The sequence below is a fragment of the Leptosomus discolor genome, chromosome 17 (assembly GCF_034619465.1).
Source record: "Leptosomus discolor isolate bLepDis1 chromosome 17, bLepDis1.hap2, whole genome shotgun sequence".
In the NCBI taxonomy this organism is placed as follows: domain Eukaryota; kingdom Metazoa; phylum Chordata; class Aves; order Leptosomiformes; family Leptosomidae; genus Leptosomus; species Leptosomus discolor.
Window position 1 is genome coordinate 12827616 of NC_141407.1, and position 15376 is coordinate 12842991.

The following is a 15376-nucleotide window of genomic DNA, read 5'->3' on the forward strand; positions in this document are numbered from 1 at the left end:
CCAGCGGGCCGCCCAAGATGGCGTCGCGTCCGCGGAGCCTGAGGAGGAAGGTTTACTGGTAACCACGGCGTGGGGGAGGCGGGGGGCTGCCCCCGCAGGCCTCGGGTATACGCGTGCCTCAGGAAGGGCTATGATCGTGCTGGGCTGCGTCTCAGGCGCTCGGTAAAGGCGCAGCCTGCCCGGCCATGGCTCTGAGGGAGCTGAAAGTTTGCCTTCTGGGGGTAAGTGCTCCGTGGCCGGCTCTTCGCGGGGCCCCGGTGCGGGCCGGGGGCGGTGGGAGGGAGGGAGCCTCTGAGGGACTGGCTTGAAAGGCTCGCTCTAGTGGCGGAGAGCCTGTGTGTGAGTCCCGGAGGGGCTCCGAGCCTGGGGGGCTTTTCCCTGGGTGAAGGGTGGGCCTTGCCACCGCCAGAGCTGCCGGCGCGCCCCGGCTGCCCGGCCCCGTCCCCCCTGAGGAGACCGGGCGGCCCGAAAGGCCTTCCCCTCAGTGGAGGGAGGCTTTTCTAGGGGTAAATGTCGCTGTTTGGGTTTTTCTCTCGATATTTTCTCTTAAAAAATAAAAGCGAGGAAACACGAAAATCCAGTGTATGCTGGAAGACGGTTTCCTCGTAAGCTGTATCGGGCTTGGAGTTCACAAAATAAATAAATAAAAGCACCTGAAATCAAGCTCGGGGGGGAGGGGCCTGAACTCCTGGGGTTTTAACAACGTATGTAGGCTTTGAAAGTGCTCGAAGTGTTGCAGGTGGTGGAAGAAGGAGACATCAAGCAAACTGAAATAGAAGCTTAGAAAAATCAATGCTATAAAGTTGTGCGTTGGCTTGGTTTGGTCTGAGGGCTTTGCTGGTGAGCCTCAGGTTGAATAGGTGGAGTTGTCTCCACCTGTATCCAATTCCTCTGTTGTACAGAGTATGACTGGCAGAATTGTTTTCTGCTTCTAAATGGCCACATTGCCCTTCAGAGGGAAAAAATTATGTGTTTCTGTGCCCTTTGTGTTATGAAGGCATTTGGGGTAACTACTAGCTACTGTTCGCGTTCACCCAACCTGAGAAACCTTTCCTCGTGTAAGAAGAGGAGAATACGCACCCAGGAAAACTGGTCCTTGAACTCTCTGAACGAGGACTATGTCTATGTTTCTTTTTTTTAAGATTTGCTCTGCTTATTGAGACTGCAAACATTATAAAATACAGAGCTGAGGTAATATGCTTGAGAGGAAAACAGCTTGAAAAGATAAACAAAAACTTACATGCTGGACCCAAATTTACTACAGTATTCAGAAGATTTAAGAAAATGAATGGCATAAAATTTCGTTTTGAATGAAGTAGTTTCTCAGGTTTTTTCGTTAATGTTGTAATGGCTCTGGAGATGTAAAGCAAAAAGTTTATCTGCACCTTTCTTAATTAAATGACCACTTAAAAAGTCCAGCTACTATTGAGAACAATTTTACTGCTAATAGTTTGTTATTTCACTCCTAAATATGCATTCTATATATTTTTTTTTTTAACTGTGGATTGGGTGGTGTAAATACATGCACGACCCAGAATTTTCATGTTACGTTTCCTCTTTTACCATTTATAGTTCTGTAGAGTTTCATTAAAACATGTTTCAGGTGTGTCACAGCAGAAATTTCAAGTCTTTCATTAAGCAGGGTGGGACAGCATTAGTCAGAGGTTGAAATGCGTGTGTCACACTTGTATAATTTCACGTACTCCGTTGGCTTGCAGAGATGGAGTGCCATACTCAGTTGCTGTATATTTTACTAGAAGTGGTAGAAGGTCTCTTCCTACTCCTGTTCAGATGCAATTTGTGTATAGCTGTGAAAAAAAGAAAAGTTTGCATAACTTGTAATTAGCATGAATGTAAACTTTCGTAGTCCCTCATAAAAACATCTTAACAGTTTTGTTTACAAAATTGTAACTTGTCAGAGACCATTCATTTTTCTATTAAATTAATATAATACCTGAAGTATTTAAGAATCTTAACTTCCCTGAGAGTCTCTGAAGGAACATGTTACTCATGCACAGTATATTGCAAGATTTGAGGACAAAAAGAATCATCTGTAATGAATAATGTCTCTTTCAACTGTTTATGGCATTTGTTTGTTTGTTTTAGGACACTGGTGTGGGCAAATCAAGTATCGTGTGGAGGTTTGTAGAAGATAGCTTTGATCCCAACATCAACCCAACAATAGGGTAAGAAACTAAATAAAGTAAATGTGACCTATTTAAGAATAAAACCAAATTGCATTAATACATATTTGTACCTCCTGAGTAGATCACTTGAGGATTCTCCATGTGTGGCAGCTAAATGTGGTAATAAACATGACTTCAGCCTTAATTAGCTCATGAGCTACTTTAGAAAATGTAGGAGTGTATTCGGCACTCCTGCAGCTTCCGTTTTCACATGTAAGATCTGGACCCATTTTGTATTGTTAATCTTAAACTAACAAAATCCTGCTAGGAGTCTTGGGTTATAAATAAATTGTAGTATAGAAGCTTCTGTTGAAGGAACGACATGGTTTTCTCATGCATTACCCTTGCATTTCAAAGTCTAATTGTTATGCAACTACATGATTATTTTTTTAAAGTTTGGGCTTTTTTTAAAAGTCAAGTACAATAACGAGTCTCCTACATTTTTGAAGGTAGTTAGCATACTAATTCAGTTGTAGTTCTCTTCATTAATTATTCTAATGTTATGCATCTATATGCAATACACACACATAAGTAACTGGTGAAACTGTTAATGCAATTGGTCTCACAGGTAAGGGTATTTGAATGTTGAGCCTCAAAGTAATAATATTACTGTGCTTGAATCTTCAAATGGATAGAAGGAAGGGTGAGCATCGGGAATTCTTGGAGCGGTTGGATCTTTTTATTCCTTTCACTGTCATTTCTGCTTTGGAAGCGTCTTCTGGGCTGCTTTGCTCAGAAGCAATTCTTTATTTACAGGAGGACACAACTTCACTTGATGCTGAGAAGTGTGTGTTGGGATGGGAGGGGTGATGATGTCAATGCAGCTTCCTGTCTCAGGTGTCACACAGGCTGTATGACAGCTTTGACCAGAAAAGATCCTGCTGATAAAGATCAGCTGTGTCTCATCCTGTCCTTCTAAAAAAAGCAAATATGCTTCCTATGATGTCTTTTTCCCTTCTCCTCTAAACCCCTACCTCTTTTTTTTTTTTTTTTGCTGTAAATACTGGTCTGGAATTGCAAGATAATTCTGTAGGAACTATGCTTTTGTTTAAATTTCCCTGTTAATGAAGGTAGCCTTTGAGATAGATTGCTAAGTAGTTTTTTTTAGATCTTCAAGGGCTGAATGTTCTTAGTTACTGTCAAATTAGCTACAGTAGAGGTTCTTTGTTGGAGGACCATGAAACTAATATGTGCATAGTAGTCATATTGCTGTTGGCTTGAGTACGGGAGCAGGCTGTCTCTGCCATTTGAGTTCAGGTTGTGTAGGAAGTTCAGACCTACTGCCCGTAGTGATTCCAACTGCAGGCAAAACAACTTCTTCAGGTGGACACTATTGAAAGATCCAGTTGTTTTTCTTATTGTCTGAGATGTTTGAGAAATCGGTTATCCATCTTCATTCCTAATCATCCACAGACTTTTAAAAACAGTCTGTCAAATAGTTGTCTAGTATGGGTGGTATCCACAGTGGCCCAAATTTAGCTATTGTGTTCGTGCATGTAGTCCCTGGGGAGGGGAGTGGGAGAATAAAATTTGCTTAACTAGCAAGTGACCCGGTATGGTAACACAGACTTAGGTTTTGCAAACATGAGAGGTGCTGGGATGCTCTGTTCTGTGGTTAGACATATGTCACCGCATATCTAGACTACATGGGTTAAACGTTTGAGTAAACCCAGCATGGAATTTACATTATGTCTCCAGTTACATGTGAACTGCAAGTCTGCTTTCGGATCTAAATTCTAAAATACTGTGCTTGATGGATTTAGGCTCTGCCTGTCTGCAAGACTCTCTGAAGCTGCAGAGCAAAGGTCGCGATCTGTGATGCCTCTGTCCTGGCAAAGGAGAATTTTCTGTAAGCTAGAGAAAACTCAGGAGAGGCTTTTTCCTTTTTTCTTTCCTCCCAGGGAAGGCCCGAAACTGGAACGAACTTCCTTAAATCTTGTTGTCTTCACTCCAAAGTCAATTTCTTTTTGTCTGGTAGTTTTCTGACTGCGTGGTGTGTGGGTCGATTTTTTTTTCTTTTTTTCTCTTCCCTCCAATGTAGCACCTATCTGTCTGAAGGCAGGAATGCAAAGGGATCACCCTCACATGTCTTCCCAGGGGGATGTCTGTAACAGACACTATGTAGTAACTTAAGGTGCTGTTAGAAGATGCTAGCCATTGTGGTAATGAGGCTAATGGTAGAATAGCGTTTGTGTTCATGACAGGTTTAGTGACAGCACTGGGATTACTATACTTTCTTGAAGTGGTAGGCTCAAAATCTGCTTTCTAGCAGTCTTAGCAAAATCCTTCATTGGTCTGAGGACTTGGTATCTTGGTAGTTTGCTATAGTAGTATAAATGAATCAAAATTCGCCCAGATGCGGGAATTGTGCGAAGCTCCAATAAGATACAGTCCCAAAGTTTTGAGCAAATTGATTTTGAAACTTTTTCTAGACCTTGTTTTTATTTCCTAATTGAGACTAAGAGGTGGATAGAACAAAGTAAGGATTAGAGGAGTTTTGAGCATCTTACAAAACTAATGCTGAGAACATTTCTATGTTTGCTCCTGAGTTTTTGAGTTCATGAGATACAATCTTATGTTTCCTGTCCTGTTTCCATTCCTCTTAGAATTGTCTGAGCAATCACACTTTGTTGTCATGAATGTTCATCATTCGGGTACAAATATGGGCAGCTGTAGAAACCCTGTCAGAATTCTGCAGCTTTTGACCTTTTGGGATGCTGAGGACACATTCTGCTTTGCCTGACCAGCATATATCTCTAGGTACTGCAGAATATCTAGTCTTCTATTATAGCATTGAAAAGGAATTACAAATGAGTATAAAACTACTTGCAGGTGCGTCTTGTTCACGTAGTTACAGTGCTTGCTTGGCAGGGAGAAACGGATAGGAAATGTAGTAGGGATCATGCCTGTTTTCTTACTAGAAGTTGTGGTGCATAGCTCTAGCTTGGAGGCTTTTGTTGACCCAAAAGAGGTTTGTCTTTGAGCTCTTTGTTGGTTTTTTTTTTTTTTTATTAATTGACATCTGTCACAATGAAAGCTTTCACTTGTCAAAGAACTTCAAGAAACATTTAACCTCTATTGTCAGCTACCATTTGGGATGTTTAGTTGTGATGTGGATTAGGGCACCACAGTTGTTCAGGTCAAATTGACTGTACAGGAATGTTTTGGTTTATAGAACCAAGTAAGATAAATTTTTGGTGAGAATTTACAATTTAGTAATTTTTTTCCATATTGGCCAGAGAATTTGGAATTAATGCTTAATTTGCAGCAGTCTTAAAGAAATGGAAGTCTTTGCTGGGCTTTACAACAGATACTCCTATCACTTTATTTTCCGTTGCTCATTGCTAAAATATGTCATTTAGTGAACTATGTTGAAATGCATTGCAGTTAGACCCTTTCTTTCTAGGGATGCTGCAACCTTGCATTTGGCTTCTCAAGAGGGTAACCAGCTTTGGAGATGGATGTGTTAATTGTCAAACCATCTGAGCTTAAGGAGTGAGTAGAAGGTTACCTCTTAAGTTGAAAGCATTGCGTAATTTCTCCCTTTCCCTTTTTTAAATGTAGATAGCTGTTTTGTCCTCCAATAACACTGAAACATGTCCAAAGACTCCAGTTTTGTTAACTACAAAAGTGTCATGGACATCATTAAAAATCTATGCCGTGGTGGTACTTAAGATCCAAGATAAACTGAAGTTCAGAGTCTTGGACTCAGGTATTAATGCTGTTGATCATGCTGAAAGACTCTTGCTTTCTGACTCTGAATCTACAGCAAGCTTGGTGTACTGTAAGAAGCTCCAGTACAGGCCGCTTCCAGGATCCTGTCCTCCATCCTGTCCAAAACTGGCAGTAGAACAAGTTTGGAAGTCTGCGGTATCGTCAAGTGACAGGAATTAAGCATACGAAAGGTGTAGAAGTAGGATCTCATATGCTTAAAATAATTACAGCATCTATAGTTCCTATTCTACAGGGGTTTGAATTCAGTGTGTGGTTTTTCTAGTAAAAAATGTACCTACAGGTAATAGGTATAGCAAAGGACTCCCTCTTGTAAAAGATTAGTCTCTGAATTCCTGTTCTTGTGGGAAACACATTGATTTGTGTAAAGCACAGAAGTACTTGACAATATCTTGCAATATTTTACCATAAAACACCTAGAAGTTGAGGTGGCGGGGCAGCTGGAGCATAGGAAGAGATTTTTTTGTTTGGATTCTGAAAGTGCAAGAGCCTTTGCAGACTGAAGTATATAGTGACAGACAGGATTTGAGCTGTACAGAGTGCAGACAACAAGAAAGGTACTTGTTACTGATTTCTCTGTCCTCTTAACACCTACTAACAGTGATACGAATCTGCTGTATTTTATTCCTGAGTATGGACTTAGCAGCATTTATCTGAATGTTAGTACAGAGATAAAGCTGATCCAAAGGGGAAGGATTTGATCTCTCCCTCTGGAAGTTTCTGGTTTACACCTGGGTGATTTGATGTGAGGATGCCTCTATTTAGGAAGAACGTTGTTAAAAAGGCTGACCTTTCTGAGTTTTTGGACATACATCCTTTATTTTTATCAAAAGCTTACGAACAATAAAAGTTTATAATTTTCATTATGTTCCTTCTGTTTTGTTAGTGTAATTTCATCCTCTGAGGCCCTTTGCCTCATTAATTTCAGCCTTTATGTATAAAATCTTCAGGAGTTTGGGGGGGGAAAGCACTTTTATTGGAATGTAAACCTTTTAAAAAGTTCATGGTGGTAATGTTTTAAGAATGTATCTATCTTCTGAAAAGCATTAGCTGCAACTTTTTTTCCAGAGCCTCATTTATGACCAAGACTGTACAGTATCAAAATGAGCTGCATAAATTCCTAATTTGGGATACAGCTGGACAGGAGCGGGTAAGTAGAATCAATATCTGTGGTGATAGTTCTGGCTAGAGTTTGGGTTGCTTTTCAGCCCTGTCCCTGAAAGTCACAGCGTGATCTGGTTTTATGAACATGTATTACAACATTTGTTTCTCTGCAGGTTTCTGTCAAGATATGGGTGCTGTAAATGTTTTTATTTTTCATTGTTACCGTGGTTAGAATACAAAGTAAAGGATGATTGCCTAAGAAGAGTAACTTATAAAACAAAAGACTGGATTTAGATTCACTGAAAGGCAGTGCCGTTTCAAAAGAAAACAAGGCTGGGGAGTGTTGGGGAGAAGCCAGCAGCTGTCTCTAGTACTGTTTCTAGTGGAGTTTTAAAGGTTCAACTGCAGTATTTGCAGCCAGTGCAACGGGCAACATGAGAATCAAAGTGAAATAGATGATCATGTTTCGTAGTACAAGTAAGGCCCCGATTCTGGAAAAACAAACAACTGCTAACACATTCTGTTGGCTTCAGTGTTAGGGTTATTAACGTGAGATGTGAGGTTAGGCTTTCAAAAGCAGTGTTTCAGGCCATGTTATGGGTGATAATGGATCTTTTATTATTTTGTAAAGTTTTGCTTCTCAAATCTGTTAAGTGTTAGAAGCTATGTTGAGAAATCTACTTTGAAATTTAAATTTTCATTTGGTGGTTTGGATTGTCGATCTCTGCAGCGTGCATAGTTCTGAGGGGAGGCAGCAAAAGCCTTCAAGAAAATGGCTAGTCAAATGAAATCGTGTTTAGTTAATTCGCATGATTTTTACTTGGAATTTAAAAGGAAGACTTAGCTAGTTAACTTGCTTGTTTATGGAGTACTAGTAACAGTGGTAGAAATTACAGTAGCTGTATTAACAGTGCTTATTCTTGCAGTTTCTTGACTGTTAACGGCTGGCAACTGACAATTACTCATGAGTTTATTTAGGATGTGAGCTAATTGTAACAAAGGTGGACACTGGGGCTGTCCCCAGTAAGAGTCAGTTAGATCAGGCTGGGTTACTGCTTTACGATAACAACTGGCTAAATGTAGCTGTACTATTTTTCAAGATTGGCTCAAGAAACAGAGAGCCCAAGCAAAAACAAACAAACAGAACACACATGCCACAGCATCGCCACCAAAATGAAAAAAGCAAAACAAACAAAACCCAAAACCAAAACAACCACCAAACCTTGTAAAGGCTCAGGGATCCGTGTCCAGAGTCACTTAACCTTTTGGAGTCCTGGTGGTTAGCTTTTTAGCTTGGTAACAGACTTGATGGCTAGAAAGCAACTCAACTATCTTTGTATTGCATTTCAATGCTCTAGATTTTGAATGACAATTTATTTCCTTCCAGCAGCACCATATAAAGCAAACTTATGTTGTCGGGGATGTGTCCTAGGGATATGTCCAATAGTATTCATGTTATCAGAAATATCAGATTCCTTCCATTACTAGCAGTCAGCATTTGCTGTAAATAGTTTGTCTTAAGTGAACATCCTAGCCCATGCTGAAATGTTAATGCTGGAATGCGAGTCTTCTGTGGGGGGTAGAGTATGAATTTTGAGAGGCTGGTATTCTTAAATGGAAAGCTTTATAAACATGCCTGCCACAACTTGGCAGGAAACATCCATTACATATTAGCATTCCATCCTGTTCACATGAACTGTGTTTACAAGCAATGGGAGAACGCTGTAATTTGGATTCAGCACACTACAATTTGAAGAAGCATCTCTGTACATGACTAGCATGGTCCTTGTCTTTCTGGTTTTAGACTGAGTTATACCTCTTTAATTTTCTTCCATGTAAGTTGCATGGTATCTTTATTGAAATAAAAAAGGGAAAGATGTCTTACCTGGGCTCTGAGCCAAGAGCTGTGATATCTGTGAAGCTTATGTTCCACACCTGAGAGAAGTCACTGTGAGGCCTCAACACACCCAAGGAGACCACTGAAATGGGAGCAAGGATATTTACTTGGAAATGATGCTAGTATCTTCCTAGATGTTTCTTTCTCCAAAACAGAACAGCACTGTCACTTACTGCTAGTCAAAAATGGTCTATATACCTACTTTGCCCTGAAACCTGTAGCACAGTTTTCTGGTGGTGCAACACGTCTGACAATGAATTAGGGAAAGGATCTCCCCCATGGCAATCTGGAATACCACAAATATCCATGCTATTGTTGGAACTAAAACATCTCTGCTGAGCTATGATGTGTAATGTGCAGAATTCATAGTCCTGGCTTCTTGAGGAGCATTTACTATCTTCCACTTCAAAAGCCCTGCAGCAAATAGCTCTACGCTACACTGGGCAACCCCGTGTTCTAAATGGCTTCAGGGAGTGGCTGGCTAGCTTCACTCCAGAGGTGGAAACGTGCACTAATTCACTTCACACAGCTTTCCTCCCTACACATAGGCCTTATTTCTTCTCTCATTTCTTCTACACTGAGTAAAGTTGGTAGGGGATTACTTACAGCAGTTAGGATTTTTGCCTTCTTACCTAACAATGTTGACAGTTTCTCTGGATAAGTATGTTGTACCATCTTAATAGTAACGTCAAAACTGGAGGCTGGAGGGCAAGCTGAAGTCTTTGGAAAAATAGCAAAAGGAAAATTCAGTGTTTCTGGTAACATCTGTTTTGTTAATGTATTTTATCTGCCGACTACTCTTAGGTGGAAAAAAGTGTCTAAGTGTTAGCAGGGAGGAAATGAGAGTAATACAAAATCATCAAGTGAAAATTGGTTTATTCCCAGTGTAAATAGTCAAATAATCAAAAAGCCAGGTTGCAACCAGTCCAAGTGGTGGTTTACCAAATATGTTTCCCTTTACATTTTAGTATTTAGGAGGAAGAGAGGGATTATGTCCCAAAATGAACTGAATGTCTGCCCATGTTTCCCTTTCCCCACTATTAAATATTTTTATATTCTGAACTTTGTGTTCAAAATCCTGTTTTCAAAATAGAATTTGAGAGCCAAATGTAAATGGTCTGGAATTCTGCTTTATAGCAAGATTTTTATGATTTATAATACTGCTCTCAGTTGAACTGTACTAAGCTAAAGGAAATTGATATTTTATTAGAACAAAATAAGCCTTTGTGAAAAGCTGTATTCTGTTCATGATGTTCACCCAGAGTAATAAGATGCACAAAAGCTATAAATCACACATGCTTACATCAAAGCAGTACATGCAGTTTGCTCTGTGCTTTGACTGAGTGTTTTGGTTGTTAGATTAGTTGCGTGGTTCTTTTTGAATTGGCGGAACTGCACACTGTTTTTAAGAATGCTTGATATTTTTGATGCAAGTTAATTGTGTGCTCTATCACGTTTTTCAGTCCTGGATTCCTAACACTCTGCCCATGGAGAAGTACAGGCCTGGTTTATACCCTGCAAAAGTACTACCAACCAAATATGCCTGCTGTAGATTTAATTCTGGAAATGACAATAAAATTACTGTAGCCATTTACTGTCTAGCGTGTCCCTTAAAGCCCTGTTTGCGAGAGGTCACATAGTTGTGGCTTTTGCAGGTTTTAGTTTTAAGTGTGGCTCTAACTTTTGAGGAAAAACTTAAGTGAAATCCCTGATGCTGTGAGTTAGATTATGAAGAAACCAACATTACAGTATTTAAGAGTGCTGTGACTGATCCGTGGGGCAGAGGTAGACGCCAACTTCTGAACATTTCCGATCAGTGGTAATATGTGCTAGTTTTCTTGAAATTACTGTTTGTCCAAAAGTGTGAGTGTCTTAGAGGAAGAAGTGAGTTCAATTTTGACTGTTTCCCCCTTGCTCAGTGTTTAAAGGTGAGCATATATCCTGTGGGTTTGTGTCTGTGTATAATCTACAGTCTTTTAAATGAGAGATTCTAATCAAGTCAAAATAAGGTCAGCTTTGGCTTCATGCTTTTTCAGTAGGTGCTGCTGATCCCTGAACTATTTATTGGTTGGCCTTTGTGAAACAATACTTTCATGGAAGTTTATGTACTCTACTGCACAGCCTCTCTGTAATTGTAAAGAGAAGTTTTCCAGTAATGTGAACTTCAAAGCTAGTTTCACTTTCTTCAGTAATAGTAAGGAAATGATGAAGGTCAGTGAAAAATCAGATTCGTAACGAACGGTGTTTTTCTTTCAGTTTCGTGCTTTAGCCCCAATGTATTACAGAGGGTCAGCAGCAGCCATTATAGTGTATGACATCACAAAAGAGGTAAGAAATTTGATCTTGACCCAGCATTATAACTTTTGGGGTTTTTTTGTGTCATGGGCCAGTTCTAACTGAATTCCTTCTCTTCTTGTTGTTGTTTCTTTTTTTTTCCTTCCACATCAGGAAACTTTCTCAACATTAAAGAACTGGGTTAAAGAGCTTCGACAGCACGGACCTCCAAACATTGTTGTAGCTATTGCAGGAAATAAGTGTGATCTTAATGACGTAAGGTAAATAACCGTTGACAGTTTGCAGGTTTTCACTTAAGCTCATAGTGCTAAATATTTTAAGATTTCAGAGCAGGTGAAAGGTATAGAGCAATTTAAGCTGCTTTGCACTAGCATTATAGTTTCACAAGGGGTTTGAGCTGTTTCTTCTGTCAGAAGGTTTGGTTAGTCTGCTCTTGGACAGCCTTGCCCAATTCCTCCCCTGTGTTGGTGTGCATATGTGTGTGATTGGGCAGTAAATGGATCCAGATTAAAATTAACCATTTAGAAAAAGGAAAACTCATGCAAGTGTATTTATCTGTCTCACATCATGAGACTAGCTGGCATAACAGAGGTGGGGTAGCAGGGTTAGGAATGAGCGGTTTACAGGGAGACAGGATTACCTTTTCTGGTGGCAGTGCCAAGTTACACAAGCCTAAACTGCCTGTGAAACTACAGTGTAATACAAGCTGTTTACCTCACTTTATAAGAAGTACCCCTGTCAGTCTGTAGCACCTCATTTTGTTAGGAAAAACATCAAGCCTGTTGGAAAGCATTGTGTAGGTTTTTCCGACTTGCTTGTTCAGGTGCCTTTCTTCCCTCCTTAAATACCGGGGTGGAATTGGCTGTGGCTGAAATAGTTGCAAGGAGTGGGAAAAGTTCTTGAGAAACTTTATGAACAGCTAAACTATCAAGAAGGCATGTACTAAAAACAAAAGAAGCCCCTTTTTATTGATGTCCTGTTTAAATAAGCCAAAATTCAGAAAGGAGGTGTGTGCAAACTTCTTGGGTTTAGATTTCATTGGAAAAGGTACCACAGCTGGTGTCCCGAAGGAGGCAGATGGTCATGTGTGTTTAAAGAACCTCTGCAAAGTTGGTTCTCAGTATAGTTTTACAAATTGGTAATATATAGCAGTTATCTAGTGATCTCCAGTAACTGTTGCTAGAAGTAGCATGTCTCTTAAAGGAAACACGGCATAAAATTACTTGGAAGACAAATACAAGGCATGTGATGTTAAGTCTCACACACTTATTTCTTGGTGCTTAGGTGGCATCATAAATCGTGTAAACATTGCTGTTCAAACTAATGAGCAAGATTCCTTGTACTTCAGTTAGAGGCAGTATTTGAGTCACTGATCCAAAGTCTGTGGTTTTGATATCCTAAGTTCGTTGCTGAAAGTAGCCTATGTTTTCTAGAAATCGTATGTGAAGTGATACAACATATAGTCCAGTCCTCTCTCCACCTATTGGGGTTTGGTTTCTTTAAGGAAACACTTCATTATCAACTTGCCTACTTAGAGGTGCAGAAAAACTTTTTCACTTCTTGTCTCTGTTGTTATTAGCTCACTCTAAATGTGTTCCTGTTTATAGCTACGTCTTCATGCTTCACGTAAAGTAAATGCTATACTAGTGATCTGTGCAGTGTTGAGATGCTTGGTTTTGTAAACACCTGTAGGAAGTCCACTGGATTACTGGAACTAATGCTTTAGGATCTTTTCAGTACATCTAAAACTGTTGTGTGTGTGAAGAATAAAGTACTCCCTAATGATTGATTGCAGACCTACATTTTGAGCACTTAAGAAACTCCACTGTAATGTTGTCAGATGGATTAAGGCCTTGTTTAGTTTATGACTGTGCTTCAGTGATGCTCGTACCTCAAGGCAGGGAGACAGCATAGAGTAAAGAATGAGCCTCAGCTTCAGGGCAAGGGAGCACTGTGATGCCAAACAGGTAAAATACGAAATACTCATTTAATGAGAATCTTAAAAGCTTAATCTATCCCTTAAGATTTTGAATAATGGGGGGGTTTGCATTCACAAGTTTTTTTTCTTTGCTTTGTTTTTCCAGAGAAGTCATGGAAAAAGATGCTAAAGACTATGCAGATTCCATTCATGCAATATTTGTAGAGACAAGTGCGAAAAATGCAATAAACATTAATGAACTCTTTATAGAAATTAGTAAGTATTTAAACAGTTAATGTACTTTCTTCTGAAAGAAGTTCAAGTAGAAATTTGATTAATGTATTTTTCTGCTATTTAGGTGAGAGTATACTGACTTGAGTTTGTTACAGTCAGACATGAATACAAACTGCAAAATGAGCTGTATAAATATTTGGTCATCTAACGACCTCTAAATATTCCTTCTAGAGATTTTAAGCCTACTGTGATGCTGCCGGATAAATAGCAAGCAGGGCATCTGTGTCAGAAGTCAGTGATACCTTACTGTATCCGTTAACGAATGTTTCAATTAGTACATCCAAGGTTCTGGAAGGGAAAGGAAATGGCATGAGGAAGATCCAAACTGTATACAGCTGAGAAAAGGAATTAAGTTTTCATTCTTAGTGTTTGTACTTAGTCTAAACCAGTGCATTTTCAAAAATACGAGAATTCCTAAGTGCCAGATTAGTGCATGAGAAATAGCAACTATTGTGTGTAGATTTTCAACAAGTATTTTTGTGATACTTTGGGATTTTTTTAATTAAATTGCAAATATTTTTTGTTTCATTCATGGTGGAGGTAACAATGACAATGGGGTTTGTGTGAATGAAAAGCAGACAGTCTTCCAAAGTGAATTCCATGCAGTGTTACTTGCAGCGTATGTTTCAGGCAGCAGCACCAATGTGCATGTATGTCAGCCTGTTTGTGAAAAGAAGACAAACAGCAATCCATTGTGTGTGTGTGCACAGCAGTTCAGCTTTGAATAACTACAGAAACGTTAGACTGAGGAAAATAGACAGGGTCCTTATAAGGAGTTTAATATGTTGAAGCTGATGTAAAATGTGCTGTAGCTTAGCTTGCTTATTTACTGACTTAGTAGTTGCTCTCTAAAATTAATCTTGAATAAACTATGGAAAAACAAATCATAAATCCTCCTCAGAAAAGAATAGTCATCTACTCAGTCTTTAGAGTTGACTGTTCCTGGTTGAGTAAAGCAGCTATCTTTACAAGCATTTCTGTGCTAAGCCTGATGCAGGCGATCTACTGTGGAAATACAGGTCAAGATGGTAGTTCTCACTGCAGATATTCCAGATGATACTGCATCCTGCAGAGTATATTCTCTGGGTGCTTTTATAGCTTACCTCTCCAAGTCTAGATTAGCCTGCAGTGTAAAAGCTGCAAAATTAGCTGGAAACTGGCTCCACTCTTCTGCTGTGGAACCATACCTCCTACAGTGTAGACTGTTAACTGCCATCCTTCTGTTATGCAGGAATGTCATCACTAATGACATATACTGACTGAAGACATTTTTGTGTGTGTAAAGCATACACTGAATGCTTACAATTAGTTTCAAGTATAATGTTTGTTCTAACTTTTTTTTTTCTGCCTTCTTGTAGGTCGCAGAATTCCATCAACTGACACCAACCCTCCGTCTAGTGGTAAGGGCTTCAAACTTAGAAGACAGCCATCAGTGACAAAGCGCAGCTGCTGTTGACTGATCCCTTAGAAAATCAGACTTGTTTATACAGTAGGTGGTCTTGGAAGTTAATAGTTCACATTGGGTTTATATTATCAGTCTTAGATCTTTATCTGCTGGTGTTCATACACCCGAGGTCCCACAAAAATGGACCAGTTCATCTGACATCTGTACACTCGCAGAAAAGACTGCAATCATAATGTCAGCCTGTTTACTTACAAAAAGTGTAGTATCTCTTGCATTCAAAGGGAATCCATCATCACTTTTTTGGCCTTGCTTGAAAGGAAGGTGACTATATGGATGGTAGAACTGAAATGTTTAATAGTTTTGTAATCAAGATTTTAGGGGTTTTTTTGTAAAAAAAGGGAAATGAGCACTTTTGCGGGACTTAGGGGTGAGAGGAGACTGGAAGTTAGATGTCATTTCTTCCTTTTCTTCAGTGAGCCTTATTTTAAATTTAATTGTAGCTAATCCAAAGTATGATGGGACAGTTGATGTGAGGTGGCTACTGA

At 39.6% G+C, this 15376-nt stretch overlaps 1 protein-coding gene across 1 annotated transcript; it reads left to right on the forward strand.

Moving 5' to 3' along the window:
* The first annotated feature begins 185 nt into the window (after positions 1–185).
* Positions 186–15165, forward strand: RAB22A (RAB22A, member RAS oncogene family). Its single transcript, XM_009961952.2, has 7 exons — positions 186–221; positions 2107–2186; positions 6987–7068; positions 11176–11247; positions 11368–11474; positions 13299–13408; positions 14785–15165. The coding sequence occupies exons 1-7, from the start codon at positions 186–188 to the stop codon at positions 14880–14882; spliced, it is 585 nt and encodes a 194-aa protein (XP_009960254.1). The 3' UTR covers positions 14883–15165.
* Positions 15166–15376: the final 211 nt, after the last annotated feature.